Raw genomic sequence first — 19,755 nt, 5'->3', positions numbered from 1 at the left:
GCGGTTTTGAATTTGTTTTTGATTGCAGCACACAGGCAATTTTCGGACACACTTTCTTGGAAAAACCAGCGTTTTCGCATGATGCATGGGTAAGCTGCTACAGCGAGTGGTTTTCGATCACGCGTGTCTCATGCCTTCTTTTGTTCATATGGCATCTAGCGGCTAGAAAACATGTCATACAATCACAGTTTGGCAGTTTTCTGAAAGATTGTGTTTTCCGGGAAGGCATTTAACAGGCAAAAAGGAAGCCTAACAGTACTGAGTTATTTTTTGTGTTCTCGGTCACAAATGTTGGCGCTGGAAAATCTTACGAAACGGGACCATGTCAACTAGGTTCTACTGTATTGTCCTGATGCAAGTACAGCACAATGTCAGGTGTACACTGCATTGTTGACTTCTGCCTTACACATTCAGGGCCCTCAGGGTCTGAAGTTGACAGAGTTTGCGCACACCACTGGACAAAAGAAGTTGACCCTGCCAAAGAGCAGCATCGTTTGCTCAGCTCTTTTCAAGTGTAAAAAAAAAAAATTGATCTTATGCTTACCTTAGCTTTAATTTAGCGAAAACTTGCAGAAAGATGGCACTTTTACTTGCCTGGTTTTGAAAGGCTCCTTGGAACAATTTTGCACATACTGAGTCGTTAGGGTAGGTCCTTCTGATCCTTCACTGACATCAAGTGCTCCGCATAAAGCGTGTAATTTCTTATAAGGTTTTAAAAATGTACATCGCTACTGATCGCAGCACGCCAGCTGGCTGAGTTTTCAGCCACCCCTGACCAGATGGCTAGAGGTGACAATATGACGCCATTAGAGTGAGCTACCCACTGGCTGCCACAGCACGTCATCTATAATTTTTTTAACTTTATGGCGAACAGATGTTCGTAATAGTTGGGATGTTAGTTATCGTATTTATTCAAATCTAGGTCGATAGTTTTTTTCAAATAATCATATGCCAAACTCCAGGGTCAGCTTAGATTTGGGAATTTTAAAAAACGCGCCAGGTTGTAATTTAAAATGATAAATATGGTGCATATTTGTACAGAGAATTCCCCCGAACGTCAGAATGGTTATTTCTCCCTCAAATGAAGAAGACCTATCCAAGTGGGCCGAGCTGGGCAGCAAGCTTATGGTGGCTGCTTCCACATCTATCACAGCCGTCACAAGCGAATCGTCTCAATCAGAGCAGCTTCAAGGAATTAAGGACGAAATCTCGCCCGAATCCGACTCCGTGGCCACCCTCCAGACTGCATCATGATCAATGTGCCGGAGTGCTCCGCAGCCACCTGACAGACACCCAAAGCTATGTTGGCACCACCACACGTATGGCAATGCCTCGCACAAATGTTTACCGGTTTGCGAGCTCTCGGGAAATGCCCCGGGCAAGCACTGAGAGTTCGACCAGTGGCCCTACCGCACAATGTCGCTCACCCGTGTTCATCTTAACTGACTGCGACAGCAGCATCCGCTTCCTCGTCAATACAGGTGCCAAAATAAGTGTAGTCCTCCTCATCGATACAGATGCTGAAATAAGTGTAGTCCCAGCCTCCCCCAAACATGTCGCCTCTGCATTGCCGCGTATAGAAACCGCTCCATAACTGTTAGTTTAGGCTTGCAGAGAACCCTTCACTGGATTTTCATCGTGGCCGACGTGAAATTCGCTATCCTCAGGGCGGATTTTCTACGCCACTTCAGTCTCTTAGTTGACATGTGTAACCGGAGACTGCAAGACCCTGTCTCACGCAGTGAGCTAAGAGGCAAGCCTTCAAGACATTCGCTGCTCAGCAGTACGCTCTTCAGAGCCACTCGCACTCCCCACTTCACTTCCATACTGAACGAATATTAAGATCTGACGCGCCAACACCAAATCAGATCCCCAGTGAATCATGACGTGTTCCACCGCATCGCTAACATGGGACCATGGGTGCATGTTCAACCCCGTCGACTATCGCCTGAAAAACTACTACCGGCACGGCAGGAATTTAACCATATGTTGGTGCTTGGTATCATTCCACCTTCTTCCAGTCCTTGGGCACCTATCCACATGGTTCCAAATCCATTATTGGGGCACTCGCGTCCGTGCAGGAACCATTGAGCGCTGAACATTGTTACGATGCCCGACAAGTAGACCTTACCACATAACATACTAGCAGGTCTGAATGGTACAGCAAAACCTCGTTAAACTGTACCTGCTCAAACAGTAGTTTCGTTTTAAAAGTAATGTCAAATCCCCGACTCAGCGCCCATTGAACATAATGTGTTTTGCATCCGCATAAACCGTACCAGCTTATTGCGTATGTATCGGTTAACACGTAATGTTTCTACTCTTCGTCGAGCAAACACAGCAGTGCATCGTCTCCGTTGGGCGGCCCGGCAGAACAACAAGCCTCAGAGATCAGAACAACGGCCTCCAAGCACCCTGTGCGTTTGCACGTGAAGCCAAATCAACATTGTGGGGATGTGCGACTCTCACGCATCTCCTGATATGCTGTTTTCCCGCACGGCTCGCGTGGCCTGGCGCCCGCGGCGGTCGGAGTGGTACAAGCGCGGTGCGAGCAATGGCGCAAGTGTTGCGCTGCTAACGCCGCCGACAGGCGGGGTTACTCGGGCGCCGAGAGACAAGGCGCTCTCTCTGGGATTCGGGACTGCGAGCGGGACAGACGTGCCGTGCCGGGCGTGCGCCGACCCATGCTTCTGCGAGACCGTCTCGCGTGGCCGCCTGGGAACGCGCCACCATTGGCGTGACCGTACACGCGAACGACCAGGCGTTGGGATCCTGCATGGGGCGAACATATTCGCTCGTTTTCCGGTCGTGGTGAGTCGGACTTCTAGATATGTCGCGCGCCCATCGGCATGTTTTGCGGATAGCAACTCGGCTAGCAGGCATTGATCTATGAAAGGCGCAATAAATGCCCTTGTGATTGTTTGCACTACTGTGTTGTCGTTCCTTTGTCCCAAGAGCACAGGAGGAGAGACCCCACAACATCAAAATTTTGGTGCCGTGCCAGAGCATTGTGGCGTCGTGCAAACAAGGACTCGCATCATGCCGAAGCTTGGATAAAAAAGACGCCAGGTGCTCAGCATAGAAAAAAATTACATTGTTCGTGCTATTGAACGTGACGTGAAGAAGCCGGCGCTGGTACGCGACAGGGATCTACTGTTGACTGCGGTGTGTGGCATTTGGAATGGGAAGAAGTTGCTTGGCAGCCCTGCTGTGACCGCGAAAAGATGTCGGCTACGAGTTTCGACTTTTCACCATCGTTGCCTCAATTGTTGCCGAAGTGACGACTAGCGACAGTGATAAGGACATGGAAAGCGACAGCAAGGGCGATTCAGGCTTGACAGTGGCAGAAGCTGCACATTACGTCAGCCTCATGAATGTGATCGTCGCAATGAGAACAGCACCCCACAATAAAAAAAGGTCCGTCGCGACTTCTGCAGCACTACCGCCCGCATGCATGGAGAACATGCAACACCAACGAGGAATCTGGCATGCGAGTGTTTGCCGAGAAGAAGGGGCTCACTGAAAAGCTGGCTCACAGCTTCGGTATGTTTGAGGCCGCTGTTGTCGCTGCTAGGCCGCCGCGGCGTCACACGAAAATAACACTTTTGATGCGCGAAGTAAATAAATACTGCATGTTTTTTCCCCTTTCATCACACTCTTTCATTTTTGACAGGTAAGTGAGTGATCTCATGCTATTTCAGTTAAGCACTACTACCGTTTAGTACATACCTTTTCCGAGCTCCGGCCTACTACGCTTTAACAAGGTTTCACTGTACCACAATTTTTTCAAAAATTGATTGCATGCGGGCTTATCGCCGAACACCTGTGGCACCAGAATACATACCAAAGAAGACCATCACTATGCCTTTTGACCTCTTTGAATTCCTGCGCATGCCATTCAGCCTTTGCAACGCAGGTCAGACATTTCAAAAGTTCAAGTTCATCAATGGCGTTGCCTCGGTTTTTGCCACAGCTACCTGGACGACTTGCTTACCATGAGCAGCACTCCGGAACAACACAAGAACACTTCTGCACTGCTTTTTCGATGTCCACCTGAGCAGGACGTGGTCATTAACGGGGCCAAGAATGAACTCGAAGTGCCCAAGTTATCATTCTTGGGCCACGTAGTCTCCTACTCCGGAGTACGGCCACCATCTGAACTGCAACGACAGAAGACTTCCCACAGCAAACCAAGAGGCGTCAGCTACGTGAATTTCTAGGATTGACAAACTTGTACCACTGCTTTCCGCCTAAGTGCACCCAAATCATAGAGCCACTCCATATATTGCTGAAGACAGCGGAAGGCTCCTCAAGCGACCTGCTTAGGGGCATAGAAGAAAGCAACTAAGCGACGGTATGTGGCACATTTTTCTCAGGGAAGCTCACACCTACTAAATGCCCCTAAAGCAACTTCGAGCACGAGCTGCTAGCTGTCTACTCCAACATACACAACTTCAGTCATCTTCTGGAAGGCATCGAGTATTTAATTTTACCCGACCATAAGCCTCTGACCTATGCTCTTCACTCTCTCCACTCAGACGGTGGAACGCACACGACGTGCGAACTTCGCCAACTGGCATACATGTCCGAGTTCATGACAGACATCCCCCACGTAAAGGTAAGTGACAATATCGTGGCCAGTGCCCTTTCGCGGAGTGCCATAAATGCTGTCAATGCTTCTGAGGGAACTACCTTCGATACCCTGGCAGCAGCTCAGAGTGAAGACAAGGAGCTAAAAAGCCTCCTAACGACAAAAACTACTCTCAAGCTGCAATGGATGCCGATTCCTAAATCGGACAACCAGGACCGCTATCTTGTACGCGTTCGAAAAGCCGACGTTCAATTTCGCCTCGCTATTGGACTAGATTGGCCAAGGCCACGATATCGGCGCAGCCTGGGCAATACCTAAATACCACTACCAATACCCAATACCAACACCTAAATCTAAGTACACGAGTGTTTTTGCATTTCGCCCCGATCAAAATGCGGCAGCCGTGGCCGGTACTCGATCCCACGACCTCATGCTTAGCAGCCCAACACCACAGCCACTAAACAACCACGGCGGGTCCCGCATTAGAACAACTGCCTACTACCCGATTAGCAACAGCATGGAGCGTTTTCATCGCCAGCTGATCACCAGTGCAGGTATCACCAGAACTCGCCTCGTGCTCACATGTGTTTGCACGCCATGATGCAGTTCATCAGCCTCTACAACCACCATACGACGGGCCGTTCCGTGTGCTACGATACAGTGAGAAGCACTTCACGATCGACGTGGGCAGTCATCATGAAGTAGTATTCCTCAATCGGCTGAAACCAGCGCACATTGAGGACGCAGATGCCTTTTCACCTGCTCCAGCGTCTGTGACACCTTCCGCCAAGGCTCAAGTAGTGCAAACACGCAAAGTCAGCAGGACATGCAGCGGATGCCTTTCCAGGGACCCCATCGTATGGACCTTTGATGCCTTGGCATAAAGGCCTTTGAATATTGATACAAGGTAGAAACCATCTTTAAACAACATGCACAGGTTCGTGCGCCCTCCAAGAGGACAACGGCATATTGCTGAAAAAGATGAAGACATAATGGCACATGCATTTGCCACACGCACTCGCATCATAGGTGACCGTTGTCGAGGAATACAAGAAGAAGAGGTGAAGCAACGCTTGAGAGAGAAAGAGAAGGCATTGCTATCTCCTGTTTGGAATGCAGCAGTAGTCTTTTTATTTATTCCCCGGGCACAAGTTAGCCCACAATAAATAGTTGTGTCTGAACCCCTTGAACTCTTCGTTGCAATATCATCAATGCTGTAAATGTTCACTAACTCACTAGGAGGGGAAGTGATAAGGCGACCGAGACGCTCGTTCCCATCTTTCACCTTTGCTTGAATGTTATCGCGTTACATGCGGGGAAAGGAGGATGGTGCGATGATGCGAAATGGAGCTGCCGAGGTTGGACGATACCTAAAATAAATTCAGTTGTTGCTTTGTTCCTGAGGGACGCATTACGCGCTTTTGTGTGCTCTATCCAGCAGCACATCCTTCACGACCATACCTATGCCTAAATTTGATCGGCCACATCTAGTATGGTGGCGACACCGGTCTACAAAAGATTGTTGCCGCTGGACAAAGAAATAAAAATGAGGACGAGGACAGCAAGGACATCCCGCGGCATGTGTGCACTTAGATGACGAACAACTAGCAACAACAAATCTTGCACACTGGCATTCACATCACAGCTCTGTGATCATGTGGCCAGCTGTGTTTACAAACTTACTGTCCCCTCTCGTTGCTCTCAGAAATTGAAAGTTGGGCTAGTTGCTGTAAGCAAGGCCCTAATTAACAGTCGCTAGCTGAAGCAAATGAAGTTTCAGTTCGTAATAACTGGGTCATTCACTACTTATTACAACTTAAAAGACAACATGTAAAATTTTTGTGTCAGTGCTCCTTTAAAAATTGTGATCGAGGCTGTGATCGAGATTAACCAGCTCAGAATGTGAAGGCAGGAATTGGTCGTAATACAGTCGAATCTCGTTAATTCGAAGATGCTTAATTTAAACTACTGGTTTATTCGAACCAACGCTGTGGTCCCATCAAAGTTGTGTATTCCAATGGGCAAAAACGCCCAGCAATTTGAATGCGCAAGCTTTTGAAACAGTTAATTCGAACACATAGCGTTTCAACAATGCTCTCAGTAGCGCGCTAAATTACATGGCAGTGCCCCCGACCAGCACTGCTCTCACCTGGCCACAGAGGAACAACTTGGGAGAGACCACTCAATGCCATGTGCGAGGTTCCATATTAAGCCCAAGGGCAATAATAACACTGTCGTCACTGAGCGCCTACACGGTATGTACGAGTGAAACCGCGCGAGGGGAGCTGACGATTGCGGCTCACTCTCGCCCACATGAAAGAGACGGAGCGAGGAGGAAGCGCGCCGTCTTCTGTCGTGCACAAGGCATGCAATGTTGCGAGGCACCGGGAAGGGGGTCTACTCTGGCTGCAACTGCACATGTGGTGGCTGCGCGCAGTCACGTGGCCATATCTTGAGTGCGATCTGCATTAGGGGCAGGGTCTACGTGCGTCGGCGGCTCGTAGCTTTGTGCGTGCTGCATGTTCTCGGCACTCACTTTTCGTTGAAGTGATAGACAGCAGGAATGTCACTTTGCTCACTGCTGCTGCCGCGATTCCACAAGCCAGCGTTTTGCCAGCGAGGTTCCGCGGTCATCAAGTGAGATGTGCTCACGTTTGCTTGTGCGCATGTGACACCATGCTTGTTAATTTAGTTAGTATGCCTATGTATACAAGTTTATATGGCCAATAAATCTACTACTATCCTTGCTTCACCTTTCGAGCGAAACTGCGACACTTTTTTACAACGATGAGTCTAAACCGAGACGTCCCAATGGAAAGGATGTCCGAGACAAGTGTGCCATATCCAATTCTGCACAAGACGAACCCTGAATAAAAGGACGCAAAGGCAACACGCAGCACCTCATTCTCCTGATCTTTTGCATGTGGCGATGCTGCAACAGATGGGAGCACACCAACATCATTATGATCAGTGGCAACGACTTTGTCTTCTTCATAAGACACGACGCGTTAAGAACGCAAACGCCTATCTGTCAGCAGATGAAGGAAAAAGCATGCGAGCAAGCAAAGGGAAGCAGCGGCGGAGGCCCAGTCCGACCTCGGCAACTCTGCCATGGCAGTCTTAGGTGACAGTAAGGGAGCTTAGGTGGCAGAGGTAATTAGCACCATCTGTCACGCTGGTGGGAAAGCAAGTCTGCTTCCCTCCCGTCCCTCTGTACGACTCCCTAGTTTCATCGAGGCAGCTACACACAAACACCTTTCCGCACACTATAACAAGCCATGTACCCAACACAATACCTGCAACAATTCCCAGACTGCAATGCCCCAGCCACGCTCTACCACACAACTTGGGCGTGCCGACTCACGAGCGCCAACCCTAATAATCCCACAACGAACCACACAACAGTGGGAAGTCTTGCTGCCTAGCATCAACTCCCGGGACCAGCTTGATCTGGTCGGGAGAGTGCGCAGGGCGGCCACGGCTCATAGGATCTTGGACTGAGGACTCCACCCATGCCCAGGGCCTGTCAAAGGACCCTGCAGTTCCTCTTTATTTTAATCAATGTTTTTCTCACTCTCTCCCACCCCTCATCGCAATGGTGCTCCCATCACCCTGCCTGTCAACTCTGTCGTAATTCCACCTTCGATGGTCTCCGCATACGCCCGCCTCCACGCCGGCGCGGCACCAGCTTAGCCCGCTCCCTGAAGTTTCGGTTTCTGCCGTTATCGGGAAGGCGAGCGTTAGCCAGCGCAGACAGTTTCGTGGTCCTCACTCACTGTGTGCTTGCGTGCCGCAATATTTTATAGACTCGCACCGATCGTGCATTGTGCTATGGTGCACGAGTACTCCGAATTACAGGGAGGGCTTGTTCTTGAACTTATTTTAATTCGAACAAATTTTCGGGCCCCTTTGAGTTCGAATTATCGAGGTTTGAGAGTGATACTTTATTACTTTAAAAACACTTTCTGCTCACCAGCTCAAAGTGTAGGAGTTTGTTCACTCACCTGAGCCTGGTCTTACGGTGCCACGAGGTGACAAGACCACGTCACCAGCCGTGCACGCAGTGCTGGACGACCACACCGTGCAGAATGACAGGATGCGAGATCCCAGCAGTTCTCCATCCTGCACCGACTGGGCCATGGCACCCTCCATGCCAGCCACCACGTCAGGCCCCAGCTGGTACTGGAACATTAGCCGACCAGAAACGCAGCCCTGCACGCAAATGCCTGCCATCAGCTGTGTCCACTAAGCATAAAATATTGACACGTGTACTTATATTTATCGGGCGACCACGTTACGCCGCCTAACAAATGTTATCGCACAGCGTGGGACGCACCTGCATGTATTGGAAGTTTCTGGAATGGTATCGAGGCTTCTATCTGCTGTCTGTTGTCGCCGAACCTTGTGTTATCTGATTTCATCGCGTGACACAAATGGTGTAGAACTTTGTGGAAGACACGCGGGTCTCAGCAATTAGCCTGGAACATTTGACGACTGCTGTATAAAAGCCGACGCGCTTGACCCACTGATCAGATTTCGACGACCGCCGATTGTGTTCGCCGCTACCGTTGTTCTTTGAGTGTAGCCTGTTTTTGAGAGCACAAGTTCGCCCAATAAAACGCCCGTTTCATTAATCACAGTTTTGCTGCCTTCGGAACCGTCACTACCATGTGGCAATATGTGATAAGGAAGGTACTTTAAAGACAAGCTCCATGACCTAGTTCACTTATTCAATGCTTTCACCAATGGAGTTTGCAAAGCAGCAACAAAGCGCCAAAACAGAGCATTACCACTATACGTCCTCACATTTACATAGCTGCCTATGCATCGCATAATGCAAGAAATGTAGAGATGTGCGAATACCGAGGAGTAGATTTCGAGTTGAATATTGACTATCAGAAACTTTTCACAATATTTAATGCTTACAAATTTTGGGCAAGAAAATACCATGCTGCACATGCTAGGGAGTCTCCTAGCATTGCATAAGAAGAATGTAGCAAGCTATAAGTAACTTAAGTACATAGAAATCAAGATATACAGTACGGTCTACATTTATTACCACTTTTCTACTTATAGGAAAAGCAGCAGTTTTTGGGTAGTCTAGACTCTAGTAAATGCATTTTTTCCAGTCACAGAGCACGCTTGATCCAAAAGTGTATGTACAGTAAAACCTCATTAATTCGCATTTCACGGTATCTAAAGAAACGTCCGAATTAACCAATGTCCAATTATCGAGGACATACATTTTTTCCTGTCACAGAGCACGCTTGATCCAAAAGTGTATGTACAGTGAGACCTCATTAATTCGCATTTCACGGGATCTAAAGAAACGTCCGAATTAACCAATGTCCAATTATCGAGGGTATCAAGAAAACAAACAAACGCTTACTATGTCAATGCACTTTTATTTACTGAATAAACGGGCCAGTCATGCTTCTGTTTTGCACAAAGGCAGTGTGGCAGCTGCACTTCTTGTCATCTCGTGGCTGATTAGTGCTCGCAGTGGCGAAGGCCTCGCGACTTCATTCACAGCACGACCATGGCGCGTCTTCACCTGAGACAGACAGGCTTTTTGTTACTGCACGCACATCTCGATTATTTTTTCGCCAGTGAGCTGGTTGCTGTCCATCATGATGTAGCCAGTCCTCATTATCCTCGAAAGCTTGTCAGAACGAAACTACTGTTTACCGCAAGTGCTGCGGACGAAGCCGCTCTAGACGTGACCTTGTGGTGCTGAAGGTGCGAGGCAGATACACGTGCTGAGTCAAAACAAAATTTGCTTCAATTGCGGATGAAACCGCAGTCACTATCGATGAGATCATGCCTGGAAACTATGCGGTCGTGAAGGCATGCGGCCAACGCAGCGCTGTGCACAACGGTAAACGCAAGCATAAAGGCCTTAAATGCACAAATATGCACAAAATGTCCTGGCATTGCTGTCATTCCCGTGTGATTTCCACTGATGACTATGGCGATCCAGACTAGCGATGCGCTAATGCCATTTCAGCTCTCTTGCGTCACACATTTGCGACGCTCCAGTGCTAGCCGAGCTCTGAGAGTTGTGCAAATGAACAGATGTGAGGCCAAATACATCCAAATTAATGAGGGTTTCATTGCATTAGGCAATGCATACTCCTTCCAAGACGAAAGGAAGAGTCCGAATTATACGATTTTCCAAATTAACGAGGGTCGAATTACAACTGTATTAACAACTTTAACAACTGACAATTAACAATTAACAACTGAATTAACAACTGTAGTATCAAATAACAGATCTCTACCGATGGTACTATTCCCAAACAACATGTTCATTAAAAATGATCTGAAAAATTTATATATATCTAGACAAAAATTTTGCTGAAATAAAAGTGAACGTTATTAAAAAGGTCATTGTTGCTTCGCACAGCGAAGCCTTTAACAATTTGCCCAACCGAAGGTTATTAAGACCCTACAGGTAAGAATTGTGACCTTTAGAACATGCGGGATATCTTAAAATTGGCGCAACAGAGTTGAGGCGGTTCGGTGAAGAAAGTGAAACTCCGTTCAGAAATCCAACAAACTGAAGTTGTCTTCCACGTAGGTGCTGCTTTCCATGCACAAAAACTCACACACAGATGCATTAGAATTGCTAGAAGTGCAACTTTCCCATGCATTAGTGGGGCATGACACCAACGCCATCTTGGAAACTGAGCGCTCATCATGCTGGCCACACCCCTTTTCTGGAGGTGCTTAAAGATCCGCATACAGTGGCAAAAGAAAGTTGAAAACTGAAATTGACTACATAGTTCCTAAATAGTCCAATAAATGGTGCTAGCTGTCCGAGAGCGCTCAGAAAGCAGCTAAATACGAATTTGCAACCGTCGATGACGGGCTGTCAATTGGAAGAAGTGTGAACAGGAAAATGTTCAAGGAAACAACAAATTAGTATGACAGCACTGATAACAGCTCAGTTCTAGTATATAAAGGCGTGAAAAATACATTTTTTTTATCAATAGAATTTCTGTAGAATTGAATCAAGTGCTTTTTTTCCCTTTGAAACGAATGAATTCGTGACATTCTGTTGTACTGAATACCTGTGAGATTCAGAGTTTAAGAGTTAACCTGTGCTTTGTGGAAATGTTTTATTTATTGCACAGAAAGTCTTGCATTCCAGTTCTTTTTACCAAGGTCAGAAGGGCTACCCAACTTTACAGCAGGTGGGTTATCGTAAGGCAATTGTGTGCAACAGAGTGCACACCGCGTGAGTCTATCATCGCTCTGCACATAGCCCGAACCGACGTTTAAGAGTGGGCTTCGTCCGCACTGTGTCATTGTGAAGTTCGCCGCGATTTGCAACCTGTGAAAGATTCTGAATCTGGAGGGTCACATCCAATCTGCGTGTTGCTCCCCCCCCCCCCCTTTTTTCATCCACCATCCGCACAAATGGAAGCAACCGGGTCATGACACATTAGCGCCTGCCGTGTAAATTCAAAGCTAGTCTTGTGAAGGGTTGTTCAAAGCTACAAAATAGACCAATGTATGTCTAAGAGCGGTGTCGGGAACAAGAGGCCATCGCATGGTGTCACAAAGATGGCGTCCGTGAACAACTGTTGCCATCCTGTTCTCTCGCTTTAGTTTGAAAGGCAATTTGTCAGTTTTCCGAGTGTCGCGCGGCTGCTGTGAACAGATCTGCTTCGACTCAACACCAAATCCTAAGTTTGGCAGCGACCACCCAATGAAGCAGCGCTATTAGGCCTAATGACTTAGGCAGTATGGCCGTGACGAAAACTTGCCACTGGCCAATGTGGTGACGAGCCAGAAGCAGTCACAGAATACTTGCCACTAATATGTTCGTGTGGCTGGTTCATCAGCTATCAGTCCCAACATCCCACGTGCAGGTTAGACCGACAGCTGTTGAAGCGGCGAAAAGTTCATAGCCGTGCATCCAACACAATCTGCATGGTCGTCTGTTAACGGCCTAATCTTCACAAGCGCTTTTGTACTTTACGAAATATGTGCCTATTTGGTTGCCAATCCCTCTGTCCATGTCACGCTGTCATTTCAAATGGTTCTGTCGACCCGGCCGAACTTTGTACCGACAGAGGCGGCCACACTGACGTGCCACTGTGCGAATGGCAACGTCCGGGAGCTGTGTGTGCGATCCCTGCAACGGGTTGCCATCAAGAAACACTTGCAGTCACGAAGTCCGCTACCGCACCAGCCATGAGTTTTCACATAACTCAACCAAATCTCACAGTCCCCCAAGGGTTCAATTAAGGGGGGACGTGGCAATGAAAACTTTTTTTTTTATTTATGGGAATTGGTGAAATTTGGCAGGTAGGTGTGATTTGTTATGCTGATATAACTGAAATTAGTTTTGTGCTACCCATTATAGCTTTTGAGTTACAATTGACAGCCTCTAATGGTCATCCCTAAATTAATTAATTACACAGAAGTTCGCCAAGATTTTCACATCCGCATGTTCACAAAGGCCACTTCTGTGCAATAAAGCTACTGATTTATTTTTTAAATGCTGAAATGAGCCTAAAAATATATTTTTAGTTTTCCTATGCATATTGTCTTAACGAGTTTTGCAAAAAAAGAAATTTTTTTTTAGGTGCAGTTAAGAATGGACAGCTTTATTGCACTCATCAATGTTTGAGGACATAAGTGCATAAAACAGAATCAGGATGAGTTTGTCTTCATTTGTTGTGAAATGGCATTGGGATGACAAAGCAACTGCACAAAAAAATAAAGGCTGAGAAAACGAAGCTCAAAGTTTCATTTGTTGTTAACATTAAATCTTTCCTTTCAGCATCTAAAACCCGCCTGGGATGTAGTCCTTTGCCTGTGAGGACACATTTTCTTTACATTTTGATGTAGTTTTTCACTTTCTTGCAGCAGTTTTGGGCACCTTAGTTGCCATTTTGATCATCGTGCATACATGACAGTACACTCAATGACAGATGACATGACAGATGACAGTACATTCAATACGTCCACTCTTGTCTCTCGTTGTGCAAACTGTTTATTAGTGAGAGTTGGAGCTGAAATTCGCAGTTGAATATGTCGCGTTGCCGTCACGACCGCCCGCAGACGCACCTTCACCATCGCTCGCGGACGTGCCATCACCACAGCCCATGGTCGCGTCGTCAGCACCGCACGCAGGCGCGCTTTCCCGGTCACCCACGTGCGCTGGTCGTGCCTCATCAACTAGCTCGGCAACATCCGCTTCTACAAGTAGTTTTCTCCCTCTTTTCCCCGCCTTTCGTGGTCATCCGTACGCATGGGCCGTTCGGAGCTTGATTCCTTTGGGGGTCATCACAGAAAATGTGCGTAAGCTGCCACGATCGCAAATCACATTGATCGGAACACACAGCTCGCTGCTGCGCAAATGCGTGCGAGAGAGGTTCGTCAGCAATTGAAATCTACAACAGCCAAAAGGAGCGCACCCTGTGCCCCACACGACTACTGTGCCCAATCGCAATGCCACATTTGCCTTTTTTATGCTTGAGCTTGCTGGCTTATTTTTTGGTGGAGAAATGCGTTGCTCTGGCTATCTTTAGCTCCGATCTCTCCTCTTTACGATGATACCAAGATGGCAGCACTACGTTAACGAATAACCGGGCTAGAGTGACCTAGAATTGGAGACTGCCCGGAATGAGCTTGCAAAAGTGAAGCCGAAAGAATGTAACCCCGATCGGGGCAATGCGATTGGTAGCACACACGTCGCGTGGCGCAGAGGTAGCATGTTTGCCTCCCACGCAAAAGACCGGCGTTCGAAAATCAGCAAAGTGTAATCTTTTTCTCTTTAATACTTCATGCGTCAATGTTTTTATTCTTTATACTGTTGCTTAATACTTGCAGGAATAATAAGAAAATACAAGTTTTTTGAGAGAACGAGAATTTTCGCAGCGCCACCGCACAGATCAACAAAACTATTACAAGCAAAGCATGGCCTCCGAGACTTGCACGCACACGACACGAAACGCCGCCACCGACTACTCCATTCGCTTCGCTGGCTGTGCAATCAGAAGCCATCAACATAAAAGGGAAAGGCAGGGAAACAGTCAATAGCCGACGCTCGGTGATAGCGAAACGGTGCAGGTTCGAACACCGTTAAAGAAGTGATATTGCGCCTGCTTACGTTCTTGCTAATGCCAACAGCTGTCGGCATTCAAGAATAGCACTGCTTTAACAACTGCGAAGAGGAGTCATGGATGGCAAGTGACATGCGAGCTCTGCCAAGGCATTGCATTGGTGGCCCCAAAAGGGGCCTTTTGAAAATGTGAGAAGGCTGCCGCGGTAGCCTCTAAGCTTGAGAAATCTAAAAGAAATGCTGGGGTGAGATTGCCACAAGCATCTCGCCATGTACTTCTCACTGGCTTGCACAAGAAAACCCAATGTCCATCAGTCTTGCTTACTTTACGTGAAACTAGCCGACATGCTTCCCCAAGGCGTCCAGGTTCTCCACATAGTGCAGCAGAAGGCCCCTTGCGAAAACAAAGCCCTGGGAGGACTGAATCATCTGCAGGACCTCCTGCGAGGACAATGCTGAGGCAGCTTGCCCTATCACGTTATCGCTGCTGTTGTCACCGTCAATGTCATCGTCGCTATCCGATGCAAGCACACTTGTGAAGATCGCCTCATCAGTTAGAAGTTCTGATATTTCCAATGTGTCATCCGCATGTAGAGACTCTTCAAGTCCTCAAGCATTCTCGTCGACTGCGGACCAAAGTTCAGGCATCACTTCATCAGTGGAAGCTTTGCAGGTTTTGTACAAACCAGTGCTGGCTCCGACAAAGCATGCTTTCCTAAAACAGTTTTGAACCATAAAACCACTTACTTCAGACCCTGCAACAAGGATAAACTGCATGGCTATCGATAGACTGATCTTCAAGTCTGGTTGTTCCCTGCATGTCCATGTCGCACGTCCACCAACAAGACTAATTTCTTTGGGACATGGTGACAATACATGACCTTGAAATTGGCGATCACGCCGGCCTCCATGGGCTGCAAGCCTGCCGTCGTGTTTGGCGGCAGGTAAAAAACGTCCACTTGAGAGCTTAGGCATGGAGTGGTAGACACTACGCCACCTTCCTGTTAGATTGCTCGATACGTTGAACAAACTCCGAGAGCCACTCACAAGGAAGTTCTGGTGTCATCCATGATTTGCGGTTGTGATGGCAGCGTACCAGTATTCTAGCATCACCACAGAAGCAGTGGGGATTTTTTGATTTCCAAATGACAAATGCGAGGCACTTGTTGCTGATGCTTGCTGCTGCAGCTTGTTTTCGCTGCCCTTACACGTGTTTCCTTAGAGTGCATCCATCTTGGACGGCAACATCTGGAAGAACAGTCCCGCTTCATTGCCATTATATACGTCGGTGTCAACGTAGCTGTAGAGGTTGTGGGGCGGCGTTTTCTCCACTCCCTTCTGCTTCGTCTCCATGTCAAGCAAAGCTCCCTAACCAGTGATGGCTTTGTAAACAATGCGGTACCCCTCTTTGAAGCGCTGTACCCAGCTGCCATCTGGCTGGAAGTCCACATTGTTGATGGGCAAAGCAAACTGCTTCACTTTTGTGGCCAGAATTGGCTCGGTGACAGGTAGTTCATGGCATGGGCACCGAGAAACCACTCGTAGAGAGCTTCCTCCACCTCCTTGCAAGCACCTTGTCAAACGTGTTTGCACCCGTTGTCTACCGAGCAGTTTTCTTTATCAAACTTTTCTGTCGAGCAGATGTTTGTTGACACTGTCAGTTGCGCTAGTGTGTACTACTTCACGATAGTCCGTACTTCTTCACCAAGTCACACACTTTATTACTGTCTTTGTAGTCCTTCACGATACAGCACTTCGTTTCCAAATCTGTAGCAGTGCGCTTTCTTTTCACCGGTAACGTTGTGCATTGCAGATAATCAGCGAGCAAAACAGTTATCTTCAGCTTCGGCACCAAGTCAAACGAGGCGGAGAAAGCACGTGGCCAGGAAAGACTTCGACGCAACCAACGAAGACTAGCACAAGCGACTAACACCGTTGGCAGAACGAGAGGCCAGCAAACAACGTGGTAGCATCGCTGTCAGTGCAGTTGGCACGGTTTATTCATGTTTCGTAGGGTGGTGCAGCACAGAGCTATGGGTGCACCCTAGTCGTGTTTTGAGGGATGGAAGGGCGATGGCAGATAGGTGCGCAAGACCGGCAAGAACGAAGCAGGATGGAAAACAGGTTTTATTGTACGAGCGCACAGCAGCCAAGTGGGCAGCGAGCGAGGATGCAGTGGTTTGAATACCTCTGTTTTCCTTTTCAACGTTTTTTCATTAGGTACCTCTCGGCACGGACACCTAGCAGCCAGACATCATTATTATAGCCGATAATGCGGCATGGGGGCACTGTAGTAGGTGGCTTATTTCACCCTAGAAAACATAGAAAAGTTCACGGTGGAGCTGCTTCTCGTTATAACCAATATATTGTTAATATCGGTATCATTATAAGTAGGTTCGACTGTACCTACAGAAGCAGGGTAGAGAGACATGCAGTGACTGGTTTCTTAAGCTTTATATTTTTTTTTTTCTGCAGACACCCATTCTTATTTCTGCATTTGCCACGCAAATGCAATTGGAACTGCACAGGATCTCCATCAAATGTCACAGGATGCTGCTGCCTTTAATTAACTTGAGTTCCAGTGCTGCACCGTCACACAATGTCCTTATTGTCGATAATCTTGCACATTTGCTTTTGATTCTACTGCTTCATTTTAGCTACTTGCCGAATTTATATACGCTGCTGGAGTTCAAGTGCGGCTTGGCCACACTCAACTTTTATAAGAGGGCAACGACCACAGAGAATCTGAGCACCACAAGAACACAATGGCAGTCAATCAGAAACAACAGAATTCATGTGTGACCGCGTAGTGCCAAAGGTGCATGCGTTTTGATTTTCATGTGTTTCGCTAACAAATAGGCCTCGAGTGCTCATTTTGACAGGAACGGAAGCCAAAGCGCTGCTCTTTCATATGACACTAGAATGGTTGCACTTGGTCAATACTTTCGATGTAGCAATGTTACTCCTTTTTTGTTGTTGTTGTTGTTGATGTCAGCAATTACTGAGTCATCAAACTTCACATAATATAATGATAAATCTAATAATGATAAATCTAATATGGCACAAACGGTAGAACAGTTCTTCCACAATATTTGGAAAAAAAACAACAACAAGGGAAATCCGAACAGCTTATCCAGAAATTTCATAGTGCATTATCGAGGAGGCCGCAGTGAACAGCTCTCAATTCTGACACCCTGCAATTCTTCAATGTGCACGGTACATGAGTGTTTCTGCATTGCATTCCCATCACAACATGGCTGCCAGCACCAGGACAGGAATCAAACCCACAACCTCACGCTCATAATGCTATGGCCGCTGCGCCACCACACCGAGTGAAGGGCCTTTGCGCAACTGCTCTGTGCATGAAGAACAGACAAGAGGTGGCCAACCTTATACAAATGCTGCCCATCTTGACTTGGCTCTTTCTTCTGGAAGCTCAGGGCATGCATCGTGGTAACCGAGAAACAGGTCAACCTGTTGGGAAGAACAAAAAAGCAATAAGGCTTTTGAACCCAGCTGCAGACACAAAGCCAAATGAATACGCAGGACTTCACATCCTTCTACAAGTAGACAAGCATAAAAAAAATAATTCTGGGGTCTTGCATGCCAAAACAACTGTCTGGTTATGATGCATGCTGTAGTGGAGGTTGCTCTGGATTAATTTTGACCACTTGGAGTACTTTAACGCACAGATAAAAGAACCCCAAATCGAACTACAAAAAATTGCCTGGCTTGTTCCGGACGACAGCAAACAACACTGCCTTGGTTCTGTCCAGCTATGTGGCGCTTGCATATATTTAAATATTGGCACAAGTTACGTGGGAGACATGGTATACATGAAGAAAGTCTTCTTGCAGACCTAAATTTACCTTCAGAAGAACTTCAGTCAGCCTAGTTGGTGTTTACTGCATATCATATTGACCGTAAATAAAGATGAGGACAGCAGAATCTTCTTTATTTGTCTACATATTGCCATGAGTTGCTTTGAATAAACCAGTTGAAAGTTACCGGCCATGTCGTTTTTGTGTTCTTTTCTGCTGTCCTTGTCTTAATATGTGGTCAATATGAAATGCTAATTTCACCCATCGTACTATAATTTGGTTCACATTACATATGGGCTTTTGCAGTGTTGCAAGTGATCTACAAGGTATTTAGAAACAGCTGCTCTCACATGAAAGTATGAGTAGTATTTTAGGATGATAACCTTCCGAGATACTATCCCTTTCCCATGACTTGGCACCAGGTGTCCTGAAGCATACGGCCATCACTGTTCCTGGCATTGTGCGAACATAATGAGCTTGGTACAGCGTTACAATTAGTGTTGGCTTTATTAGTCAACATATCCTGAGCCAAGCCATGCAAGTCCAGCAAAAGTGATAGTACAGTACAGTCAAGGTTTGATTTTTTGAACTCCTTAAAAACAACGAAAATGTCTGAAAAATAGGGCAGTCAACAAAAGTCCCAGTTTCACCCGAAAGGCGAAGCATTGATTGCAATAGCAAATCAGTAGACAGCTATACAAAGTAAGGATAGAAGTGTTACTGGCTGTATAAACTTGTAAACATTCGCTGCAGAGCACTGCTTTGAGGTTGCAAGATAATCAAAGTGGTGACAATGATGAATTCAATTAATGCTTTTTCAGACCAGTGGTGGCAGCGAAAAATTCTCCAAATATTGGACAGCAAAGGGTGTCAGCATCTGAAATTTTAGATGTCCTTATACGCTCTACACGCAATTAATTATAGGGCATGCCCGAAAAAAATCCGTTGGCGACTATCTCCTAAAAGGATAACCTAAGAATATAGTTGAATCCCACTAAACAAAATCGACTGGGAAAGTGAAAAAATTCTCTTTCTAAAGAATCGTTGCAAAATAAGAGCACGGAAAGGAGATGTGCTGAAATACAAACGGTTACTGTCAATATGTACCCTCTTAGACTGCTTTGACGAGCCTAGCTCGAGGCTATCCAGAACCGCATTGCCAGCAGCACAAAGTGCACCCGATGCATCAGTCGGTAATGGTGGCACTGGCATGGAGCGGTATGCTCGGTCACTTTTGGGTATAAGATCACTTTGCGTAAGTCGGC

General features: G+C 47.0%; 1 protein-coding gene across 3 annotated transcripts in view; it reads right to left on the bottom strand.

Moving 5' to 3' along the window:
- The window catches only part of LOC126537748 (protein ELYS-like), a 167,449-nt gene that overhangs the window by 123,319 nt on the left and 24,375 nt on the right, over positions 1 to 19,755 (bottom strand). For all 3 annotated transcript variants that reach the window (XM_055074524.2, XM_055074523.2, XM_055074522.2), the window contains exons 8-9: positions 18,059 to 18,143; positions 8,596 to 8,803 (exon numbers count right to left, since the gene is read on the bottom strand). In XM_055074524.2, coding sequence (XP_054930499.1) covers positions 8,596 to 8,803; positions 18,059 to 18,143 — 293 coding nt within the window. The remainder of the gene's footprint in view (positions 1 to 8,595; positions 8,804 to 18,058; positions 18,144 to 19,755) is intronic.

Source organism: Dermacentor andersoni, chromosome 4, assembly GCF_023375885.2.
Source record: "Dermacentor andersoni chromosome 4, qqDerAnde1_hic_scaffold, whole genome shotgun sequence".
Classification (NCBI taxonomy): Eukaryota; Metazoa; Arthropoda; class Arachnida; order Ixodida; family Ixodidae; genus Dermacentor; species Dermacentor andersoni.
Note: the sequence above shows the minus strand (reverse complement) of the source record. Positions and strands in the feature narration are given on the sequence as shown.